The 20,501-nt window shown below is 44.0% G+C and overlaps 1 protein-coding gene across 2 annotated transcripts in view; it reads left to right on the top strand.

The window, feature by feature from the left end:
* The first annotated feature begins 1,118 nt into the window (after nucleotides 1-1,118).
* The window catches only part of LOC117831007 (aryl hydrocarbon receptor-like), a 38,533-nt gene continuing 19,150 nt past the window's right edge, over nucleotides 1,119-20,501 (top strand). For both annotated transcript variants that reach the window (XM_034709429.1, XM_034709428.1), the window contains exons 1-10: nucleotides 1,119-1,495; nucleotides 7,308-7,486; nucleotides 15,527-15,633; nucleotides 15,726-15,815; nucleotides 16,049-16,169; nucleotides 16,273-16,397; nucleotides 16,493-16,692; nucleotides 16,774-16,883; nucleotides 16,972-17,113; nucleotides 18,120-19,632. In XM_034709429.1, the coding sequence (XP_034565320.1) occupies nucleotides 1,437-1,495; nucleotides 7,308-7,486; nucleotides 15,527-15,633; nucleotides 15,726-15,815; nucleotides 16,049-16,169; nucleotides 16,273-16,397; nucleotides 16,493-16,692; nucleotides 16,774-16,883; nucleotides 16,972-17,113; nucleotides 18,120-19,632 (2,646 nt within the window). In that variant the 5' untranslated portion in view covers nucleotides 1,119-1,436. The remainder of the gene's footprint in view (nucleotides 1,496-7,307; nucleotides 7,487-15,526; nucleotides 15,634-15,725; nucleotides 15,816-16,048; nucleotides 16,170-16,272; nucleotides 16,398-16,492; nucleotides 16,693-16,773; nucleotides 16,884-16,971; nucleotides 17,114-18,119; nucleotides 19,633-20,501) is intronic.

The following is a 20,501-nucleotide window of genomic DNA, read 5'->3' as shown; positions in this document are numbered from 1 at the left end:
CTTACTTTACATTTCAGCTGCAAATATCCACAACAAGTCCTTCATAGACAAAAAATAAGAGATAAAATGTTGAAAGAAATAAACCTGGTTGAGGTGGAGCTCTTTATATATACATATATATTTTTACTTTTTCTTTTTTCTTTAATTTATTTGCATGAACAAAGAACATGAGATCATCATGGCTCCCCATTCAGCACCGAATCCACTTCAAGATCCTGCTCATCACTTACAAAGCCCTCAATAACCTCGCCCCCTCTTACCTGACCGACCTCCTCAAACGCCAGTCCCCATCTCGCATCAGATCATCAGATGCCAACCTCCTGTCCCCCTATCACCAAGTCCAAGCACCGCACCTTGGGGGAGACAGAGCCTTTGCCATCACTGCCCCCACTCTCTGGAACTCCCTCCCTCCACACATCCACAACTCTGACTCTCTCCTCTCATTTAAAAACCACCTCAAGACTTACCTGTTCCAAAAAGCATACAACACATGACCTCTCCCCCCACCCCACCTCTATTATTAATATTTATCACAAAATATTCTTTTACACTTACATCATATGTCATACTATTCAAGGTGCATACACAATCCATTTTTTAAAGCGTTCAATACATTTCTCTAACTGAAGTCTTAAAACAAAAGTAAGTCTCTCCACACAGTAAGTTACTCTTTATATTTTTTATTTTTTTGTTTTCATTTTTTACACATTTATACGTTTTGTTAATTTTTTAAAAAACATTTTGTGAATTAATTTTGCTTAAAAAGGATTTGTTCATGCAACATGCAATACCTGTCTCTGCCACCAGGTGGCGTCAAAGCTTAAATAACATTTTTGCACAAAGAAGAAAAACATGGCTGAATCAGAAACAATGGAGCATAAAGTTTGAATTCTCAACTTTACATCTCAACATGAAGTTAATCATGTAATCCAATGATGTCTCGAGCTTCTTTGATTCACTGAAAAGCAGCAGCTAACATTAAAAAGTAGAGTTTGTGTGTTTTACAGTTGAGGACAAGGAAGATAAACAGAGGTGAGTGTATCCACCAATCAGGGACCTCGACGCAGAAATATGACACTCCAGAAGATGATAGCTTGGCTCTGATTGGCTGAGACTGGAACAGACCCAGAGAGGGAGGACTGGCTGCGGTGTGAGCTCCTGTCTGGACTTCCCCTGCAAACTGAGCTTTTTAAATGTAGTCTTTGACGGACAGGGTTCCTGCTAGACCTCACAGATGTGGATTATATCTCCAGAGTACTCGGTCTAAACCCTCTGAAACGGATTTAAAGCGGAGTAACCCGGATGTTGTGCAGGGTTAGAGTAGATTAAGGTCCTGGGTGTGTCCGTGGGGTGAAGAAATCAGACTTTCTTTAATGTAAACTTGGACTTTCTGTCTTTGAAGTGAAAGCAAAGACACCGCGGAGCTCCGAGGCAGCATGCCGGGGAACAGTGGAGTGTACGCGGTGAAGAGGAGGAAGAAGCCCGTGCAGAAAGTGTGAGTTTAAAGACTTTTAAAGACTTTTAAAGACTTTAAAAGAGTCCAAAAGTCTCTGTGGGACTCCTTTATATATGTCTCCGCAGGGTATGTCACTGCATTCACCCACAGGCCTGTGCCGCGTGGGCGGGGTTACAGCAGGTCACTCATCAGCAGCTGTGTTCTTCTTCTTCTTCTTACTGTGTAATTACTACTGTTACTAATCCCACGGATCCACGCACACTCACAGCGTGTTTCCTTCCACCACACAGGATGACAGGTTGTTGTTGTTTCAGATCCTCTTCTTCTTCTTGTGTGATTCATGATCTGTGGAAGTTTACCTGCGGGGAATGTCACGCAAAGGTGATGACGTCAGGGGTAGATAAGGTCAGGTAGGTCCAGCAGGTGATGGAGGAGGAGGAGGGGCTTAATGAGGAGCATGACCTCTGAGGGAAAGTCCTCTTTCAACAAGTCCAAGGAGTTTAATATAAGTGTTTAATTATTAATCATTATTCATTTTAACTGTTTTATGAGTCTGTTTGTTTTTAAGTTTTAATTTAATTTAATTAGATTTTTATTGCTTTACTTGGCTTTTTATTGCCCTCTGTGAAGCACTTTGTTACCTGTATTTATTCAATCAACCAGACTTTATTTATAAAGCGCTTTTCATACAGTGACATTGTAACACAAAGTGCTCTACATAATAACAACTTAAAATAGAATAAATTAAGAAAAAGGTATTAACTAGACCCCCCAAAACTCAACACAGGAAATTAAAGTCACTAAAATAAATACATTTCTAAGAGAATAAAACACTAAAATATTAAACCATTAAAAGAAAATACAATGCTATACTTAAACAATAAAATAAATAAGTACATAAATAAATAAAAGTGACTTAAATTTGAACCAGATCATAAATAAATAAAACTGTTATAAGAATGAAAGTTAAAAGCGAGACCAAAAAGTGCTTTATAAATAAAGTATTATTACAATTAATTTAAAAAATACTCAATTTAATTCAGACATTTTTTAAAATCTCTATGGGTATATATGTTTTTAAATGTACCTTTTAGAAAAATACAATGACCTTAAAGTTAAAGAGCAGTTGTTTCTTTCTATATGAAAACATTTAAAGCTTCTACATCCCCAAACGTCACAGTTTACGTCTGTTTTCAGTGATATTAAAGCTCCTGTCAGGAGAGTTCACCTTTTCATGAAACAGATTGTCATTAAAACTAATGACTCTTAATGACCTGCAAAAGCAAACAAAATCAACAGCACAAAGATTTATTATTGTTATGTGTTTATTTTATATGTGTGTAGTCATCGTGGGAGGGTAGGTGTCAGAAGAGATCAACAGCATGTTGCAGAAACAGCATCAAAGATTCTCAATGAGTGATACAGGATCAGATCTTTCTGTACAGAGACACAGTGACTGAGAGACAGCAAACAAACCTCTCCTGGCTCTTATTGCTCTACGTTTGTTCAGAGAGGTGTCGAAGTATCGTGGAATTTGGTGTATGAGACGCACTTTTATTACCATTTCACTTCACTTTTAAACGCTTTTCTCCCTCGTTCGGACGTCATATTGGGTTTAAAGAAAGAAGTTGTATACTATTAAGTAGGTACATCTGGTAGAGTGTTGGTTTGATTGAAAAAAGACTCCCCAATTTAAGACAGGTGATCAGTGGAAGGGGTGCAGAGGCCAGTCTTGACAAATTAGCCGTACAGGTAGCTAGCCGCATTGATGCTACACGTCTGTATAGAAACTTCACATTTCTGAACACTACGGAAGTCTTCCCACAGAAACACAGACTGCATCTTCTATATTCTGCATTTTATGGTATTTATACATCCTCCAATCAACCAATCAACAATCAGAAGAAGTTACTGATTTGTTTCCCTACTTTGTTTTCATTAGCAACACTCGCTCCCTTCATTGTCTCTTGATGTAACTTGACAACTTGCTGCTCTCTCTCTCTCCCTCCCTCCCTCCCTCCCTCTCTCTCTCTCTTCTCACAGCAGCTTCTAATGGAAAATATAACTTTAAATGTGTTTGTTTCCACGAGTTATGTTACTTTTAAATACTATCAAATGTAAAAATAACAGATTGTGACATCTTGAAGTATGTGGGATTGAAATGGATCATAAATTTACAGTAAGACATAACTGATGCATCAAAAATGGGCACTTAGGTGAAGAGGTGGCTGATCTTATTAACTGAGTTTTATTTAGATGTTTTATTTTGTTCTATAAACTTCAAAGTCACTGACAAAAACAGTGGAGTACAAGAGTTAAATGCAGCAGAGTAGAAGTACACTAAATTAAAATACTTGTCCCTAGAAGTGTGCCTAAATATACTCCTCAGTCCTCGGATCAGAGTGGATCTTCTCTCATGAACATCTGCAGAATCACTATCAGAGTTTTATAAGCTTCATGTGTTGTGAACGGATATCCAGTCATTAGTTTTAAGACCTGGTTTACTTTAGTCACCATGTCTGGTCTGCTGCTGTTTCCCCATAAAGTGAACGTTTGTCACAGGACCAATTAAGGACAGAAATACTGAACTTCTCTTTACTCTAATTTTTTAGGTTTCGGGCTAAACTTCTTCGCTTCAGCTCCTCATTCCTGCCCTCCTTTGTTCTCTCTCCTCTTCCCTCCATCTCTGCTCTTAGATCTCCGTGTGTTTAGTCAGGGAGGGATGGCACACGGAGCCGCTGCGTGTCCCGACATGTCGGGGAGGAATTATGTTGTGGTAAATTTGTAGTAACAATGGCACAGGCCAAGTGGAAGATCAACAGAAACACGCCGTCACAGAAACATGATGTAACAGTGTGTTTCGGAGGCGGTTTGCTTCTCTGACTCCGGGTAGCGTTATTGTTCAGCCACGATCGCAGACAGTCAGTCGGAAAAAATGTCTAATGTTACAAATTCAGACCAAAAACAAACTCTGAACAGATGGAAGAGGCTCGCTGTGTGTAGGGCTGCAGTATCACTGTGTGCTGCACCACGAGCTGCCAGTTTGAGAGCTGAAGCTTTGCCAGGGACATTTCTCTGGACGTTCACGGTCCCCAGAGGACGAACCCGCAGGCTTTGATTTAACTCTTATGGAAACAAACAAGGTTACTGTTTGTGTTTTGGAGTCAAATATGTGGCTCACTTTAAGCTCTGCTGTTATGAAATTCATCGACTTGAGGAAGACGCCCAAGTTTGAATATTAACATCGTCATTATGAGCATGTTAGCACACTCAAATCTGCTGTGGTGATATTTGGCTAAATGGGAAATTGACTTCTGACCGCTCAGAGCGCTTCTACACTACTTGTCACATTCACCCATTCACACCACATTCAAGGCTGATTTATACTTCTGGGTCTCCCCTACGCAGCAGGGGCTGACGCGGACATGAGCCCCACATACTTGTGCGTCGGTGTGTCTGTGTCGCGCAGCAATTCTCCGCCGAAACGCCTGAGGGCAGTGCGGTCTCTCTGATAGCCGGCCGCCTGCTTCTGGTCCCGCTACGATCTCTGTTTACTTTTCCACAGAGTTTCAGAGCGTGTTCTGTTAATCTACAGCTGATACATGTTGCTGTTTATCATACAGACATGATTACATGAAGAATAGAGAGGAGGAGGTGAAATACACGGCCGATGTGTGGCCGATGTCCGGGATCCCGGGAGTGTTGTAAATGCGGGAAAGACAAAGTCGCCGAGCGGACCAATCACAGAGCTTGAGGTCCGCGTCGGCTCTACAGGGAGTTACATTTTGGAGGAGGTGCACGTCAGCTACGTGCGTAGGCCTCGGCGTAGATACGGGAGCTACGCGGACCCCCGGTGTAGGGTACGCCGTTGATTCAACACAGAAGTATAAATCAGCCTTCACTCACTGATGGTAGAGCCTACTATACAGTATGGCAGGGGTTCCCAAAGTGTGGGCCAGGACCACCTGGGGGGTCACCAATGGGGGGTCTAAACTTTTTTCCCATTATTCTAAAAATATAGACAAAAATAGAAGATACATTTGAAATAAACCCTGCAAATAAGTACAATTCATTAGTTTCTTTGTTGCCAGATGACTCCTAAAGTGAGGGTCAGGGTTAGCTAACAGTTGATTAACAAAAGGATCGTTAGCAGCAGGTTAATTCACAGCAGCACAGGAAACACAACCACATGTGCATTTAGGTAAACTCATTTTGAAGCAACATTAAACCACTTTGAGGGACAGTGGGGGTCACGGGCTGAAAAGCTTGGGAACCCCTGTAGTATGGGACCATCAGTGTTAGCTAATATCATTCATACACATTCACAACAACATCGAACAACAGCGGGAGCAATTTGGGGTTCAGTGTCTTGCCCAAGGACACTTTGGCATGTGACTGCAGGAGCTGGGATCGAACCCCCAACCTTCAGATTGATAGACAACCAACTCTACCAAATTAGCAAAGCCGCCCAGCAGCTAAGAGTAGCTAGCATGACTTCAGACACTTTGTAGTATTTGTCAAATATTGTTGAGAGTAGGGATGGGCAAGGATTTTCGAATATTCGTTCACTATGTAAAAATCGAAGAGTTACTTTGAATATTTTCTCTTTTTAAAAATACAAGTTTTCATAATTTTTACCGGTGCCTGGTTGTAGTACAATGTTCCCGCCAGACGGTGGCTATAGAGCGTCTTAAAGCTGTTTGCTAACTACATTAAATAACAGAAGAAGAAGAAAACATTCGCAACAGTTGCTGCGATTTTCTCTGTTTCTGAATCTCACGCTACTACACACATATTTCCAGAGACTGAGCATGGCTGTAAAATGTAAACACACACTCCACGCCGCGTCACAGAAACACCGACAGCAAATAGCTATCCTCATAACACTATAACGCTCTACTACCTGGCTGTAAACAAGCACAGATGACAGATAGTGTAAACCACTCAAACAGCACAGACATGTGGAGCGTAACCTGCAAGGAGGACTGAAGGCTGGTGGTGCTAGCTCTGCTAATGGTAGCCATACCCTGTAAAGTGTAAACCAGATGTCAGACTCTGTGATCCTATATTTAACTGTGACAAACAAATTGTGTGAGTGTTTCCTGACCTTTAGACGATGCAGTTATTGGAAATGTAAATTAAACTGCTGGGAAATGTGTTGCCTTGGAACTTCCCAGTAGGAGTCATCAGGTACAGGTATTACTCTTCAACCTGATTTGATCGAGATGCAAATGAAAAACATTGCTCAACCCTGTCCCCCTCAAAAAAGGACTTTGTTCCAAGGTAAAGCTGCTACTTTTTGGTCTACAGGATTTATCTGGTCTTGGTCTTGCCTTTAAGAGTTCCATACAGATAGAAATGAGTCGATTGTTGCATGAACTCAAAGTCATATCAATAATTAATTCTTATAAATCTTTTATTTCAGGGCACTAACTTCCTTGTGAATGTTCTAACCAGCATCATTCTCATTCTGGGTTTTTTCAGTCTCTTACAGCAGAGTATGAACCCCCCTCTGATCCTCCGCTGCCTCTTAAAACCAGGAAGTTGAACTTTCTTTGATGTGGTTCAGAGTTTATTTGGGCAGACTGTCTGTCAGTAATTCAACGCTGGAGTTTTCACATTGTTTTTTTCGTGGTGTGTGTAAAGAGTCACTATGACACACACGGGCCTCCTACAGTTCAGATTCACTGCTTTGTTACAGGATATGAAAAATCTGTCTTGTATCACAAAACTCCCACTTCAGCTGTAGATGGAAATTCCTCGGTGTGCTGCAGATTGTCAAACACAGCCGACATGTTTTAGCAGGCAGCATCTCTTGACACTGACTGTATCCTCTTGTGTTGTTTTAAAGCCCAAAGCCTCCTCCTGTGAAGACAAACCCGTCCAAGAGACACCGGGACCGCCTCAATGTGGAGCTGGAGCGCCTCACCGGCATGCTGCCGTTCTCCGAGGAGGTCAAAAACCGCCTGGACAAGCTGTCGGTGCTGCGGCTCAGCGTGGGATACCTCAAAGCCAAGAGTTACTTCCACGGTCAGTGAGCTCTGCAGGAAAAGGTCAAATGTGTGTAATACTGAAAGTGAGAAACAGAACGAGTGTGTCAGGTGTGCAAATATGCAGCTCCAGACATTTTTGTGGCGGGGGGGGGGCGCTGAGCGTTGGGTCGGGGGTGTCAGAAAAGGGAACTTGACACTGTGCATAATGAACAGTCGCCCCGCTGGCAGGGAAACAGGAGAGTGTGCTGCGGGGCAGATGGAGTCTAGGCAGAGCAATATGAGACCTGCTGACGGGAACAGTAGGTCTTTATTCTGACACTGATCAAACACACACACACACACACACACACACACACACACACACACACACACACACACACACGGGCGAAGGTGCCTATACAGACAGTGTGTTGTTCTGGTGTCAGAATGTGCTGCTGACATGATGGAGTCGACTTTTCCTTGAGCTCAAAGTGTCAAAGTGTTGAACTCATACACACTAAACCCCCAGTGTGTCATTGTGTTATCGTCTTAAAGGAACAGTACGCTGTTTCTAACACACACTGTAATAAAGAAGAATGTCACCCTTTAGTTTCTGGGCTGCGAAAACAAGACTTAAGTTTGGCATTTGGCCAGCACCGTGTTGGTTGGAGGGCGAGGTCGGAGAGAAGCGAGGGGGATCCTCCGTAGTCTTTGTAGACCACTATGCAGGAAAACATCATGTAACTGATGTTGGTGTCTTTTAACAATTGTATTGCTAGCTATTCGATTGAGTTGAAGCAGTTACAGACATTTAAAAGTGTCATCCTCACCACTATCATCTCTCTCTCTCTTCATCTCCCTCTATCCCTCTCTCCAACACGGTCTCAGCAGATGTGTGTCTAACATGAGTCTGGTCCTGCTGGAGGTTTCTGCCTGTTAAAGGAAGTTTGTCCTCGCTAAAGAGAAGAACATATCTTCCTCCATCACTAAAGTCTCTAAAAGTAGTATGGGAGGTAGAGCCTTCAGTTAGCAGGCCCCTCCCCTTTGGAATCTCTCTACTTTTAAGAGTAGGCTTCAAACTTTCCTTTTTGATAAAGCTTATAGTTAGAACTGGATCAGGCTTGGACCAGCTCTTAGTTATGCTGCTATAGGCTTAGACTGACACACTGGGATCCTGTCTTTCCCTCTCTCTCCTCTCTCTGCCTGTCTCTCACTTTAACTCTTCCTGTCCCATTAAAGTTACTAACCATAGACCTTTCTGGAGTCCCTGAGCTCCCTTGTCTCGTAGGTTCCTCTGGATCTCTGCTGTAGATTCCTTCTTTGGGTCTTTCTTTCTTTCTTTCTTTCTTTCTTTCTTTCTTTCTTTCTTTCTTTCTTTCTTTCTTTCTGTCTTTCTTTTTTACTTTTTCCTTACTTTCTGTCATTTCTTTCTTTCCATGTTTCTTTCTCCTTTATGTCTTCTTTTCTTTTTTCGTCCTTTCCTTCTGTCATTCCTTCACCATTTATTCTCCTCTTTTTCTTTCTTCTGGGTTCCCTCTCTTCTCTCTTTTCTTAGACCTTTCTGGAGTCCCTGAGCTCCCTTGTCTCGTAGGTTCCTCTGGATCTCTGCTGTAGACGTCCAGCTGCTACAACCATTACTATCCGTCTCTCCACTATCATCTCTCTCTCTCTTCATCTCCCTCTATCCCTCTCTCCAACACGGTCTCAGCAGATGTGTGTCTAACATGAGTCTGGTCCTGCTGGAGGTTTCTGCCTGTTAAAGGAAGTTTGTCCTTGCCACTGTAACTTGCTAAATGCTGCAAAGTGCTCTGCTCATGGTGGATTAAGATGAGATCAGACTGAGTCCTGTCTGTAAGATGGGACTGGATCTTATCCGGTCTTGATGTTGGGTCATAGAGTATGGTCTAGACCTGTAAATAAAGATTGATTGAGCCTCAGCTGCTTTAGAGAACGCCATCTTGTTTGATTTGGTGCACAATTTATCTCTGGGTTTATTGGACCACGAAAAACTCATCTGTGTGGCTCGGGGGAAGGAAGGATGTGTTTGTCGGCCACATTTGGAGAGGCACTGATGGAGGTAGCGGTGGCCAGGTTATGTCCACACACACGAAGAGACAAAAGCTGAAGTTACACAGAGCCGCAAGCTAGCAGAGAGCTTGAGACATCTCTAATATGTGCTTTTTGCACTCAGCGTACTACATTTCCCATAATGCAACTCAAACCTCTTTAGTTAGACCTTCCTTGTTGTCCTGTAAACACCACACAGACAGTTTGTACAACACAGGCTTTCTTGTCCACAATCTCGTCTCTTGGTGACATCACGATGACATCACCAGTCTTCAGATCCACACAGGTGACATGTAGAGAGTGTGTTCACAGCGAGAGCACGTCTGGTTCAGTGACCTTTAAGAAGAGTGAGCGCTCACTCTGAGTATGTGAGCGCGCTCAGTTTAAGACTCAGAGCGCTGACAGAGATCCCTCCACCAGCTGCCGTCTGAACCGGTCCTAAATAAAGGCTCGGTTTCCTCTAAATTGGTACGTAGCTGGTGCCAGTGTGGCCACAGAGTCCAGCAGGCTTCTTCCCCCCCTGACTCTGTGCCTCTGCAGCTCTGCGGCTCCGCTATCAGCTGCCCGATCACTGCTGCTGATGGAGCGGAGTTGGGGAGGAACAGGGGGAGGCGAAGGAGGGGGGGAGGCTCTGGAGCACAGTGGCACGACATGAGGGCTCCTGAAGAGATGGCAGAGTTTATGAATGGAGACATGAACAGACTCCGTTTGTGAACGTCTCACTGGAGAGACAACATGTTCAAAATGTAGAGATTTAACTCTTTAGTCACTTTGATTTGACTTTTACTCAAACTAAGGATGTTAAATGGAAACAGAGGAGGTAAAGATGTAAGTGTAAGAGAAGGAGTCGGCTCAGGAGCGTATCAGATGGAGTCTGTATCTGCATCAGCTCGTTCTTCATCGTACCCTCGCTCATCATATTGTGAAAATGTTATCTCCTCGCAACTTTGATGTTCATCCAACTGACATCACACACAAGTTTGAGCGTCTAAAGCTCATGTGATGACTCTGGATTACATGAAATCATTGAAATAAAGACACCTGAGTAAAACACACGCAGAAGCTGCTTTAAAGACACCTCATTCAGCTGGTTTGTTTCCCTCTCTGAGCTCTGAACGAGTCCCAGGTGATTCTCCTCCTGCTGCTGCATCCATCACCAAGAGCAAAGGCTACCATGGTGAACCCTGGTCACCTTGGTGAGGGAGCTGAAGGACAGGGAGGAGGAGGAAGAGAAGGAGGAGGAGGGGGTGTGGTGTTAGTGCTGTGTTTGGCCTGAGAGCCGACTGTTCATGTCTGCTTCCTGTTTGTGGATAAGGAGAGCGAGCGAGGTCGCAGTGAGGTCAGAGCGGTCGTTAGCTCGGCCTCCAGCTGCACTTTATGCTCGGGGATATAAAACCAGCTCCTGCCTCTGCTGGGACGCAGAGAAACACTTCATGCTCCTCCTTCTTTAGACATTTGCTCTTGTTCCTGGTTGAAATAATAAAGCAGGTTTTGCTTCATGAACTATTAACTCAGATTTTAGCTGTGTGTCCTGACTTCACCAGATGAATCAAAAACAGCTTCTAAAGAATAAAAATGTCACTCTGTGTCCACTCTAAAGGCGTTTTTCAATCGGTGAATCCAGGGTCTAAATTTAGTTCAGGGGTAGATAATCTCCCCCTGAAAAGCCCCTGCTATGGGGGTAGTACTTTTCAAAGGTCCCAGGGCCTGCAATGCTGAACGTGTCTGATTGGTAGATTAACCGCAGTGTTTTTATTCCGCCCTCCGTCCACAATAACATCACACACATCTGTGATTCACTTGATTTCTCTTTCTTTCATTAGTTTTTATTTGTTCTATCTTTTTTGTATGTATGTGTACTTTTCAAAAGAAGAACTTTTTTGCCAATTTTTTTTTTTCATTTTGTTTTTGCCAAAAAAAAAATTACAATTGTTTTCCTCAAAATTTTTATTTTTCAAAAAAAAAAAAAAAATTCAAATTTTTTTTTTCAAATTTAAAAAAAATAAAAAAAATTCAAATTTTTTTGGGTCAATTTTTTTTTTGGTCAAATTTTTTTTTTCAATTTTCTTTTTCAATTTTTTTTTTTTTTCGAATTATTTTAGCCAATTTTTTTTTGGGGTCAAATTTTTCCAAAAACCATTCACAGTCGTTTTTACCATCTGTGATTCTCTTGATTTCTCTGATTTCTTAGTTTTTATTTGTTCTATCTTTTTTGTATGTGTGTGTACTTTTCAAAAGAAGAAGCTGTGATTCTCTTGATTTAGCAGCTTCTAACAGTAGTCTTCTCTCAGCCCACCATGAATGCGTCTCTCCTCCCGGTGTTCCAGTTTTAAAAGTGACCCTGTAAACTGGAGACCTTCAGCTGAACGTGGAGTTTACACAGCTGTTGAAACACAGAGGGAGTTCCTGGGAATGCAAACTAGTTTAGTTTTTATTAAGATTTCAAAATATCCTCATCAGATATTTAATGATGGTCTAAAGACGTTTATGAGGGATGCATCCGGCTGAGAGTCTCCAGTTAACAGGGTCGCTGTTTAAACCAAAACACCGGCCGATCTCTGCCACGGCTTTTTGAGTTGAAAAGGATTTTAAAGCCGTGTTGAAACGTCTTTGCTACTCGGGTTTATCTCCTCTCACGTGTTGATTCAGTCATTGCTTTTTCCATGTTTTTAACCGCAGGCGCAAAATTTTAACTTTTTTCATGTTTATCTAATTTTGGAGCACAATTTCAAATTTCAGGAAAATGTATTTTTTCGACAGGCTCCGGGTCAACTTTTTTGTCAGATTTTTTTTGTCAATTTTTTTTATCAAAATATTTATGTCAAATTTCTTTTTTTCCAAAAAAAAAATTCAAAACTTTTTTTTCAAAACTTTTTTTTCAAAACTTTGTTTTCAAAACTTTTTTTTCAAAACCTTTTTTTCAAAACTTTTTTTTCAAAACTTTTTTTTTCAAAAACATTTTTTCCCAAAAAAAATTTCAAACATTTTTTCTTCCAATTTTTTTTCCCTCTACTGGTCTGGTGGTGTAGTGCATTTAATTTTTTCTCTCCATACGTCACTGGCCTGATTTACACAATCTACCCGGGACTTCAGGGGCACAGGAACCTTTTAGTTTTAGGGGAAAGTAGTTCAGGGGGTTCATTGTCCCCAGAGGATGAATCCTAAGGACCTTGGAGATCCCCTAAACTCTACCCGGGACTTCAGCCCGCGGTCAAAACACAGACAACAATGGGGGCACAGGAACCTTTTAGTTCTGGGGAGAGTAGTTCTGGGGGCTAAAAGACCCGGGAACTCTTTGTGGAAATGCACCTTTAAGTCATGTGATGAGCATTCTTCGACACGTTGGTATAGACGGGCGCTTCCACCCTGATTTCGCTCGTTTTCTTGTTGTGTCCTCGCCTTGTTCTGCTCTCAGCTGTTTCCACAAACTCTGAGGGTTGCACCCCCCCCCTCCCCTGATCAGGCCCCCCTCCTCGGTGCAGGCCCGCGTCTTTGTTTGGCAAGGTGCACTGACTCTGCGTGTGAACCCTCTTCCTTGAAAACTCCACAGGAGGAAGACAGGGGGGAGGAAGGGAGGCAGGAAAGGATGGAAGTGAAGGGAGGAAAGGGGGTCAGATTACAGACCCGGGATAAAACTCTGGACTTTGAAAAGCTGTTTGTTGAGACTGAGACTCCGTGTCTTTCTCTGCCGTGCACATTGTGTCCTTTTGTCGGGGCCTCACACTGAGTCAAACACTGGAGGACTTGTTGATGTGTTGCACCAGTTTGAGCAGATCCCCAGAGTCGGCTACAGTTCGTGTTGTAATAACAAACTGGAGATTCTTTCAGCCGCCTGAGTGTGGAGCAAGACGCTCTTGACCGAGATGACAGGGCAAATTCCTGGGACGAGAGGCAGATCCAGCGGGTTTGTTTTAAAAAGGGGAGGGAGAGCGGAGGGAGGGAGGGTTGGGAAGTTTGTTAGCGTGCCATAGAGTCATTACTGTAGGGAAAGGAAAGGAGGTATTACTTAACTGAATGAATGCCAGCGATCACAGATTAGATTACACAAGATTTTGCTGAAAACTCACATCAGAAAAAAAAACACACAGTTCCATCCTGCTGGAGCAAAATAAAACTCCTTTGTGTTTCTGGTTTCTGTGGAAAGCCCCCGTTTGTTTTCACCAAATCCCACAAAATGCAGTTTCCAACTTTCTATATGTGAGCTTCTTGTTCAGCTTCACATGAACACAGATGTGAAGCTCCCTCTGCGACCAGCCTGCAGGACGTCACCGATACGTGCTCCACAAATAAACAGGTGAAACTTTAGGAGGGATGCAGCTCCGACTCAGGCCGTGAGTGTTGTAGAAACACTGGATACCTTCAGCAGCGCTGTGCTTTTGTTTGCTTTGGAGAGCGTCTCGGTGCGTGTAGTGACGAGTTCGAAGCCTCATTGTGTAAAATCGAAGGATCTATTGGCAGCAGGAATTGAATCAATTATTCATGATTATGTTTTTATAAGTGTATAAAATATGAATTATGTCTTTGTCATCTTAATTGGATCTGAGTGTAGCCTCTGACAAAGCAAATAATTCCACCCCTGACAGCTGGAAAGAACAAAACCTGCACAGCAAACAAGCAACAAGCTCTGAGGACGATGAGATTAACACCGTGAAACATCACTGGAGCTCCAAATTAAAGGGACAGCTCACAAATATCACTCAAAATAAAGTAGATTGAAGGTTGAAGATGATCTCACTGATGTAAATCTCACAGCAACAAACACTGAAACCTGAACGTGTCAGTGGTCGTGAGATAGAGAGGCGTGTTGGTGCAGCATTGATCTTGTGTTTACCATTTGAGGCTTTAATCTAAGATTGAATCTGAATTGGGAAAGTTAAACATGCTTTTATATCAACTCATCTGGACGACTGTAGCCCTTTATGTTGGCGTTAACCGGGCCTCCCTGTCACGCCTACAGTGAGTCCAAAATGCTGCTGCTCGACTTTTAACTGGCACCCGTCAGCGAGAGCACATAACCCCCATCCTCGCCTCCCTCCACTGGCTCCCTGTTCATTTTAGGATTTAAGATGTTATTGTTTGTTTTTAAATCTTTAAATGGAGAAGCACCACAGTTTATTTCCGACCTCCTGCAAAAGGTCTTTGAGGTCTACTGGTTAGCAGTTTCTTGTGGTCCCTAAGACCAGGCTGAAAACCAGGGGTGGCTGTGCCTTCGTGGAAGTGGCACCCAAACTGTGGAATGGGCCACCCCCCCATGTTAGACTGTCCCCAACATTAACTACTTTTAAATCCTGACTTAAAACATATTTTTACTCCTTGGCTTTTAACCCAGTATGAGAGTTGTGTGGTCTCTGTCTCTGTGTGTTCTTTAATTGGATTTTTATTTGCTCTTATAGTGTTTTTATTTTATTTATTTATTATTATTTATTTTTCTTTTTTTCTTCTTTTTTTAAAAACTACTTTTAAAGTGTTTCATGTGTTTTATTATTATTATTTTATTTTATTTATCTTTTATTTTCCTTTTATTAATTTATTTTTTTCCCTTTTTTAAAAACTACTTTTAAAGTGTTTTATTATGTTTGTTTTATTTTATTCTATTTTATTTTCTGACAGCGTTTTAAACTTTTTAAAACATTTTAAAACTTTTTTCCTTAGTTTTCTTTCTTTTTTTTCCTTTTCTTTGGGCATTTTTGCCTTTATTTGATAGGACAGCTGAAGAGAGACAGGAAGTGTGGGGAGTAGAGAGCGGGGGAAGACATGCAGGAAATGGTTGAGGCTTGAATTAATCCTGCGACCTCTTCAGCAAGGACTATAGCCTCTGTATATGGGGCGCTCTTAGACCGCTAGGGCAACTGCACCCCATTGTTTTTTTAAATGTGCTATATAAATAAAGTGGATTGGATTCAAACCTGCGTATTTCAGCACACCATCCTTCATGTTTCTGTCCTTTCTGTCACTTTCTGCAGCACAAAACACTGAAGGTAAACTTGTTCAGGTGATTTCTTGACGTCTCTGTTCTTTTCATGTCTTGCAGCGGCGCTCCAGAAGAGATCAGCTCCTCCTGTCGCTCCAAACGGCAGAAACGGCCAATCACTGTCCCTGGATGGAGTCGGCTTCTCAGAGGGAGATCTCCTTCTCCAGGTACAGAGGCGTAACATTTTATCACATGCATGCAGAGTTAAGTATTCATCAGCGTACAGTACGTCATGTTGCATTTCCTTTTTCTTCTGCAGGCTCTGAACGGCTTCGTGTTAGTCGTGACGACCGACGGCACGATCTTCTACGCCTCGCCCACCATCCAGGACTTCCTCGGCTTCCATCAGGTAAAAATGTGACACCTAAACAAGTCTTTATCAACGCCGCCCCACCCAGCTCAAAGCCTCAGACCGACTCAGAGGTCTAATTAAGCGGAGGAATTTAAAACAGCCGTGTGGTTACTCAGAGTTTATTTGTCAAATGAATTGAGCTAACATTTGACTCTGCTGTGCAGAGGAGGATCATTTAAAGCTTGAAGCACAAAGGTGTCTGAACTTAACGTTCCCTCTTCTGTCTTCAGTCGGATGTGGTCCATCAAAGTGTGGGTGACCTGGTTCACGTGGACGACAGAGAGATGTTCAAGTGTCAGCTCCACTTCGCCCTCAACCCGGGACAGACTGACTCCATCCAGAGAGCAGAAGGTGAGGTTCACATCTCCTGTCTTTAAGTCTCTCTATGTGGAGATGTTATTGTCAGACTATCAGACATGATGTGATACCATGAGGTTCTTGTCGTCCCCTTTAGACGGGCAGTCCAGCAGCTCAGTGGGTCTCCTGCCTCAGTACATCCCTCCAGAGAACTCCTCCTTCCTGGAGAGAAGCTTCTGCTGTCGACTCCGCTGCCTCCTGGACAACACCTCTGGATTCCTGGTACCGTAACCCCTCATTGAAACTAAACGATGGACCAAACATGAAGCTGTGGTGTTAATCCATCCACTTCTGTGACTTTATCTCCTCCACTCCAGGCGCTTAACTTCCACGGGCACCTGAAGTTCGTCTACCTTCAGGGAATGGAGGCTGATGGGACTGCTCCTCCTCCTCAGCTGGCTCTGTTTGCCATCGCAACGCCCGTGCAGCCGCCGTCCGTCATGGAGATCCGCACCAAGACCCTCATCTTCCAGAGCAAACACAGGATGGACTTTGCTCCCATGGGCATTGACACCAGGTGGGCATCTAAAGTCCATCTCTAAAGATCTTTATTCTGGATCTGCATCAGTTGCTGTAAAAGTCTGTTCTTTCTTTTCAGAGGGAAGCTGGTTTTAGGGTATTCAGAGACCGAGCTGGTCACCACAGGCTCTGGGTATCAGTTCATCCACGCTGCTGACATGATGTACTGCGCCGACAATCATCTCAGGAGTGAGTCACCCGTCTGACACGTCCACCTCACGTCTCAGATCTTTCATTCACGTGACTCAAATCACCCTGAAACTTTCTGTGTCCTCAGTGATCAAGACCGGAGACAGCGGCTTCACGTTCTTCAGGCTGCTGACGAAAACAGGACAGTGGTTGTGGGTTCAGGCCAATGCAAGGGTTGTCTTCAAGGGAGGAAGGCCAGACTTCATCATCGCTCGTCAGAAAGCCCTCACGTAAGCATCATGGTTGATTTTAGGATGTCTGTAACTGTTGGACAGAATCTTAAAGGTGACATATCATGCAAAATGAACATTTTAATGGTTCTCTACCTGAAATATGTGTCCCTGTCTACAAACCCCCCGAGAATGAAAAGAATCCATTCTGCCCCTGTTCTGATTTCTCCACCTTTCTGTAAATGTGTGTGAAACCAGCCGTTTCAGTTTTCAGTGTTTTTCATACGTCACAACGCCATCCGGTCTGTAACAGGAAGTCAGAGCTCGGAGCTTGTTCAGCCCATAGACTGTATAAAGTACAACTCAACCCCTCCTCCGTTTTTCATTCCCTGCACACATGTGTGCTAACAAGGAGCTTAGGAGGGAGGCATGCTAGTTGTAGGCTGTCTTAATAAACACAAAGGTCGCTTTGACTCCCCACGTCTGCAGATTTGAAGATCTAGTGGAGGATTTTTAGTTTTCATGGATAAGTGCTAGCGCTAGTTAGCATAGCCACATAGCTACATGTCATAGCTGTAGCTGTGTACCAAGACACACGTCGACATACTGACAAATAAAACAACAAGAAACACTAAATCTGTGACCAATGGTTCAGAAAGGTCCTGCTGCAGGCGCCTCTCCGTCAGGATCAGATTCTGGATCAGATTCAGAGGGTTGAAGTAACGCGGGTCTGTGAGCAGCCGTGTATATTCAGCCAACATGTAAACATTAGAACAACGTGCTGGACAACCGAGGCCACACCCACTTCCTGAGGGGGCGTGGTCAGAGAGCTCGTTCTCATTTAAAGGCGCAGACACAGAAAACAGCCTGTTCTGAGCAGGGCTGAAAAAGAGTGTTTTTCAGGCAGACCAGAATCTGATTTCAAAGTGTTTTTATGAGCAATAAACTTTAAAGACATGTTTTGGGGACCTCGTAGACCAATATATGTTGATGAAAAAGAGCGTAATATGTCACCTTTAAAGTCTGATCTAGACATTCGGACTAACTTCTTCCTCTTCTTCTTTAGAAACGAAGAAGGAGAGGAACACCTGCACCAGAGGAGACAGCAGCTCCCCTTCAACCTCGCCACCGGTGAAGGCGTCCTTTACGACACCTCCCTCGATGCCTTCTCCATGTCCGGTCCTCCTGAATCCGGTGCACCAGGCACCACAGAGCCCACAGCAGAGAAACCTCTGGACCCCGCCTCCCTTCTAGGATCCCTCCGCCGTCAGGACCACTCAGTTTACACCCAGCCGCAGAATCCCAGTCCCCCGCTCCCCATATTTGACCAGATAGAGGACTCTGAGTACGAGCAGCCGTCGTTTGAGCAGGCCTTCCTGGACAGCCATGCTTTGCTGAGCGTGCCGGGACAGATCCAGGCCTCCCAGAAGAGGTCCATCACAGGGGACCTCACCTCGGATGCCATGATCGACTCATTGGAGCAGATATTGGGGGACATTGGGGACGGAATGATACAGGGTCTTGAAGTTGAGGAGACAGAGCTGAGGGACTGGGAGAACACTCTTGTTGACGTGAACAACAAGAGGGAGGAGGCATCCATGGACATCAACAGCATCCTGGCCAACGACGTGTTCTCGTACGTGGAGGAGGCTCTGAGGAGAGAGGCTGCCGGGTTTGTGCAGATCCCAGATCAGAAAGCTCCGGTCTCTGTGAACACTTTATCCAATCAAGGACCGCTTCCTGGATCTGTGTTTTCAAATAATGAGTTTGCAGATCAGACTCTGTTGGGGGATGTTCTCGTTGGTTGTTCTGGACCAAAAGGCGCGTTGCAAATTGGGTCAAACAGGGCGGCGCCCACACAGTGTCGCAACAACCCCCAGGAACACACCTCTTCGCTGTGGCCGCCGAGCGGCGACAATCAGCAATGTGGCAACCCGATGATTTCAACACAATCATTCCACGCTGTCCAATCCCAGCCTCATGTGGCTCAAGAGTCCTGGCTTCCATCCGTACAGAACAACATCCACCAGTCCGGCTCGGGAGTCATGGACCAGAGAGTACAATACAGACTGAACCACGCAGGTCCACAGCAGACGTATGTGGGGCAACCACTTCAGACCCCTTCAGCGTGGCAGCAGCAGCAGCTGCCTCCACATTTTCCCCATCACACACTGACACATTCCTCGCACACACCCGGCAGCGTGAACTCAACGGCTCCGTCATTCCACCCACAAACGCAGCGATTATCCGGCAGCTGCATGTATGAAAAAAGAGAAGGTCACATACCGAACGCTGCTGCCCGACAGAACGGACCTCCTCTGGGACCTCCGAGATCCAAGGGACCCACACACGGTGCAGGGACGACCGCAAACCCGTCCCATCCTAATGGGGGAGTCGGAGTCCTAAACCAGGGGATGGTGCAGTCCAACACGTCCATGAATGCTTGTGCTGAAGTCGGCAACCTTGGTTTTGGACATCGGCGGGAAGGCGACGCTGTGTTGGGACCGTCTCAGTCCGAGTACCCGAATGGGAACGCGTCTCTGCAGTCGTCTTTCTTCTGCTGGAACGGCGAAGCTCAGGTGAGTTAACAGCTTTAACGACCCCAATGAAGTCATTTCAAGCTAATTAGTGCAGGAAATTAATCAAGAACGTAATCATGACAGAAGTCTGGCTCTGGTTTTTGGACCCCGGCTTGGAGTACTTCCCCGACTGTTTGTCCAGATGGTTTTAATTTGTTGCGGGGGGAAACACACGGAGGCCTCAGGCGGTTCTTGCCCTGTTTGGATAAGCCTCTCCTTCATCTCAGCTGTCCCAAAACACGGCGGGGTTGTGAAGTGAGAGGAGTCGTTTCAGACGTCACAGTTACTGTCTGCTCGCTCTTTAGGGACTGATCGCTGGAGAACTTCCAGGACTTTAATGTGCGTGAAACTCTCGAGGTTTTATCCTCATTACACGACAGAACATGTTGTTCTTTGAGGGAGACGTTACAGATGGAAGTCTGTGTAAATGAGCACTTAATGAAAGTCTATTAAATATGCCAAAGTGCTTTTGACATCAATGTGAGCCTTTTTCTCTTTGAATAAACATGATGGTATCTATTACTGATAAACTAGTGGACCATCTCCCTCTATCTATACTCCTGTGTGGAGAGAAGAGTCTGCAAACCTGCTCAAAAACATTTTCTTTAACTGGAGTTTAAAGAAAATTTTAAATTTACAGGATTCCTGTCCCACAGAGTTATTCTCAGAGCTCAGGGTTTGCAGCCAATAAAGCAGAAGAAACTTGGATAACTCCTCCCCCATGACCAACATCATGTTAAAGTTTAGAGCCCTTTCTTTCTACATTACATTTGAGTAACAGCGGGCTAATAAGCTAGCCTTGATTACCAATAGCAATGTGTCTGTGTCAGCACGGAGGCCAGTGAGTGATTAACTGCAGGACTGTCTTA

Source organism: Notolabrus celidotus, chromosome 19 (genome assembly GCF_009762535.1).
Source record: "Notolabrus celidotus isolate fNotCel1 chromosome 19, fNotCel1.pri, whole genome shotgun sequence".
NCBI lineage: Eukaryota > Metazoa > Chordata > Actinopteri > Labriformes > Labridae > Notolabrus > Notolabrus celidotus.
This window is presented reverse-complemented; position numbering and strand designations above follow the sequence as displayed.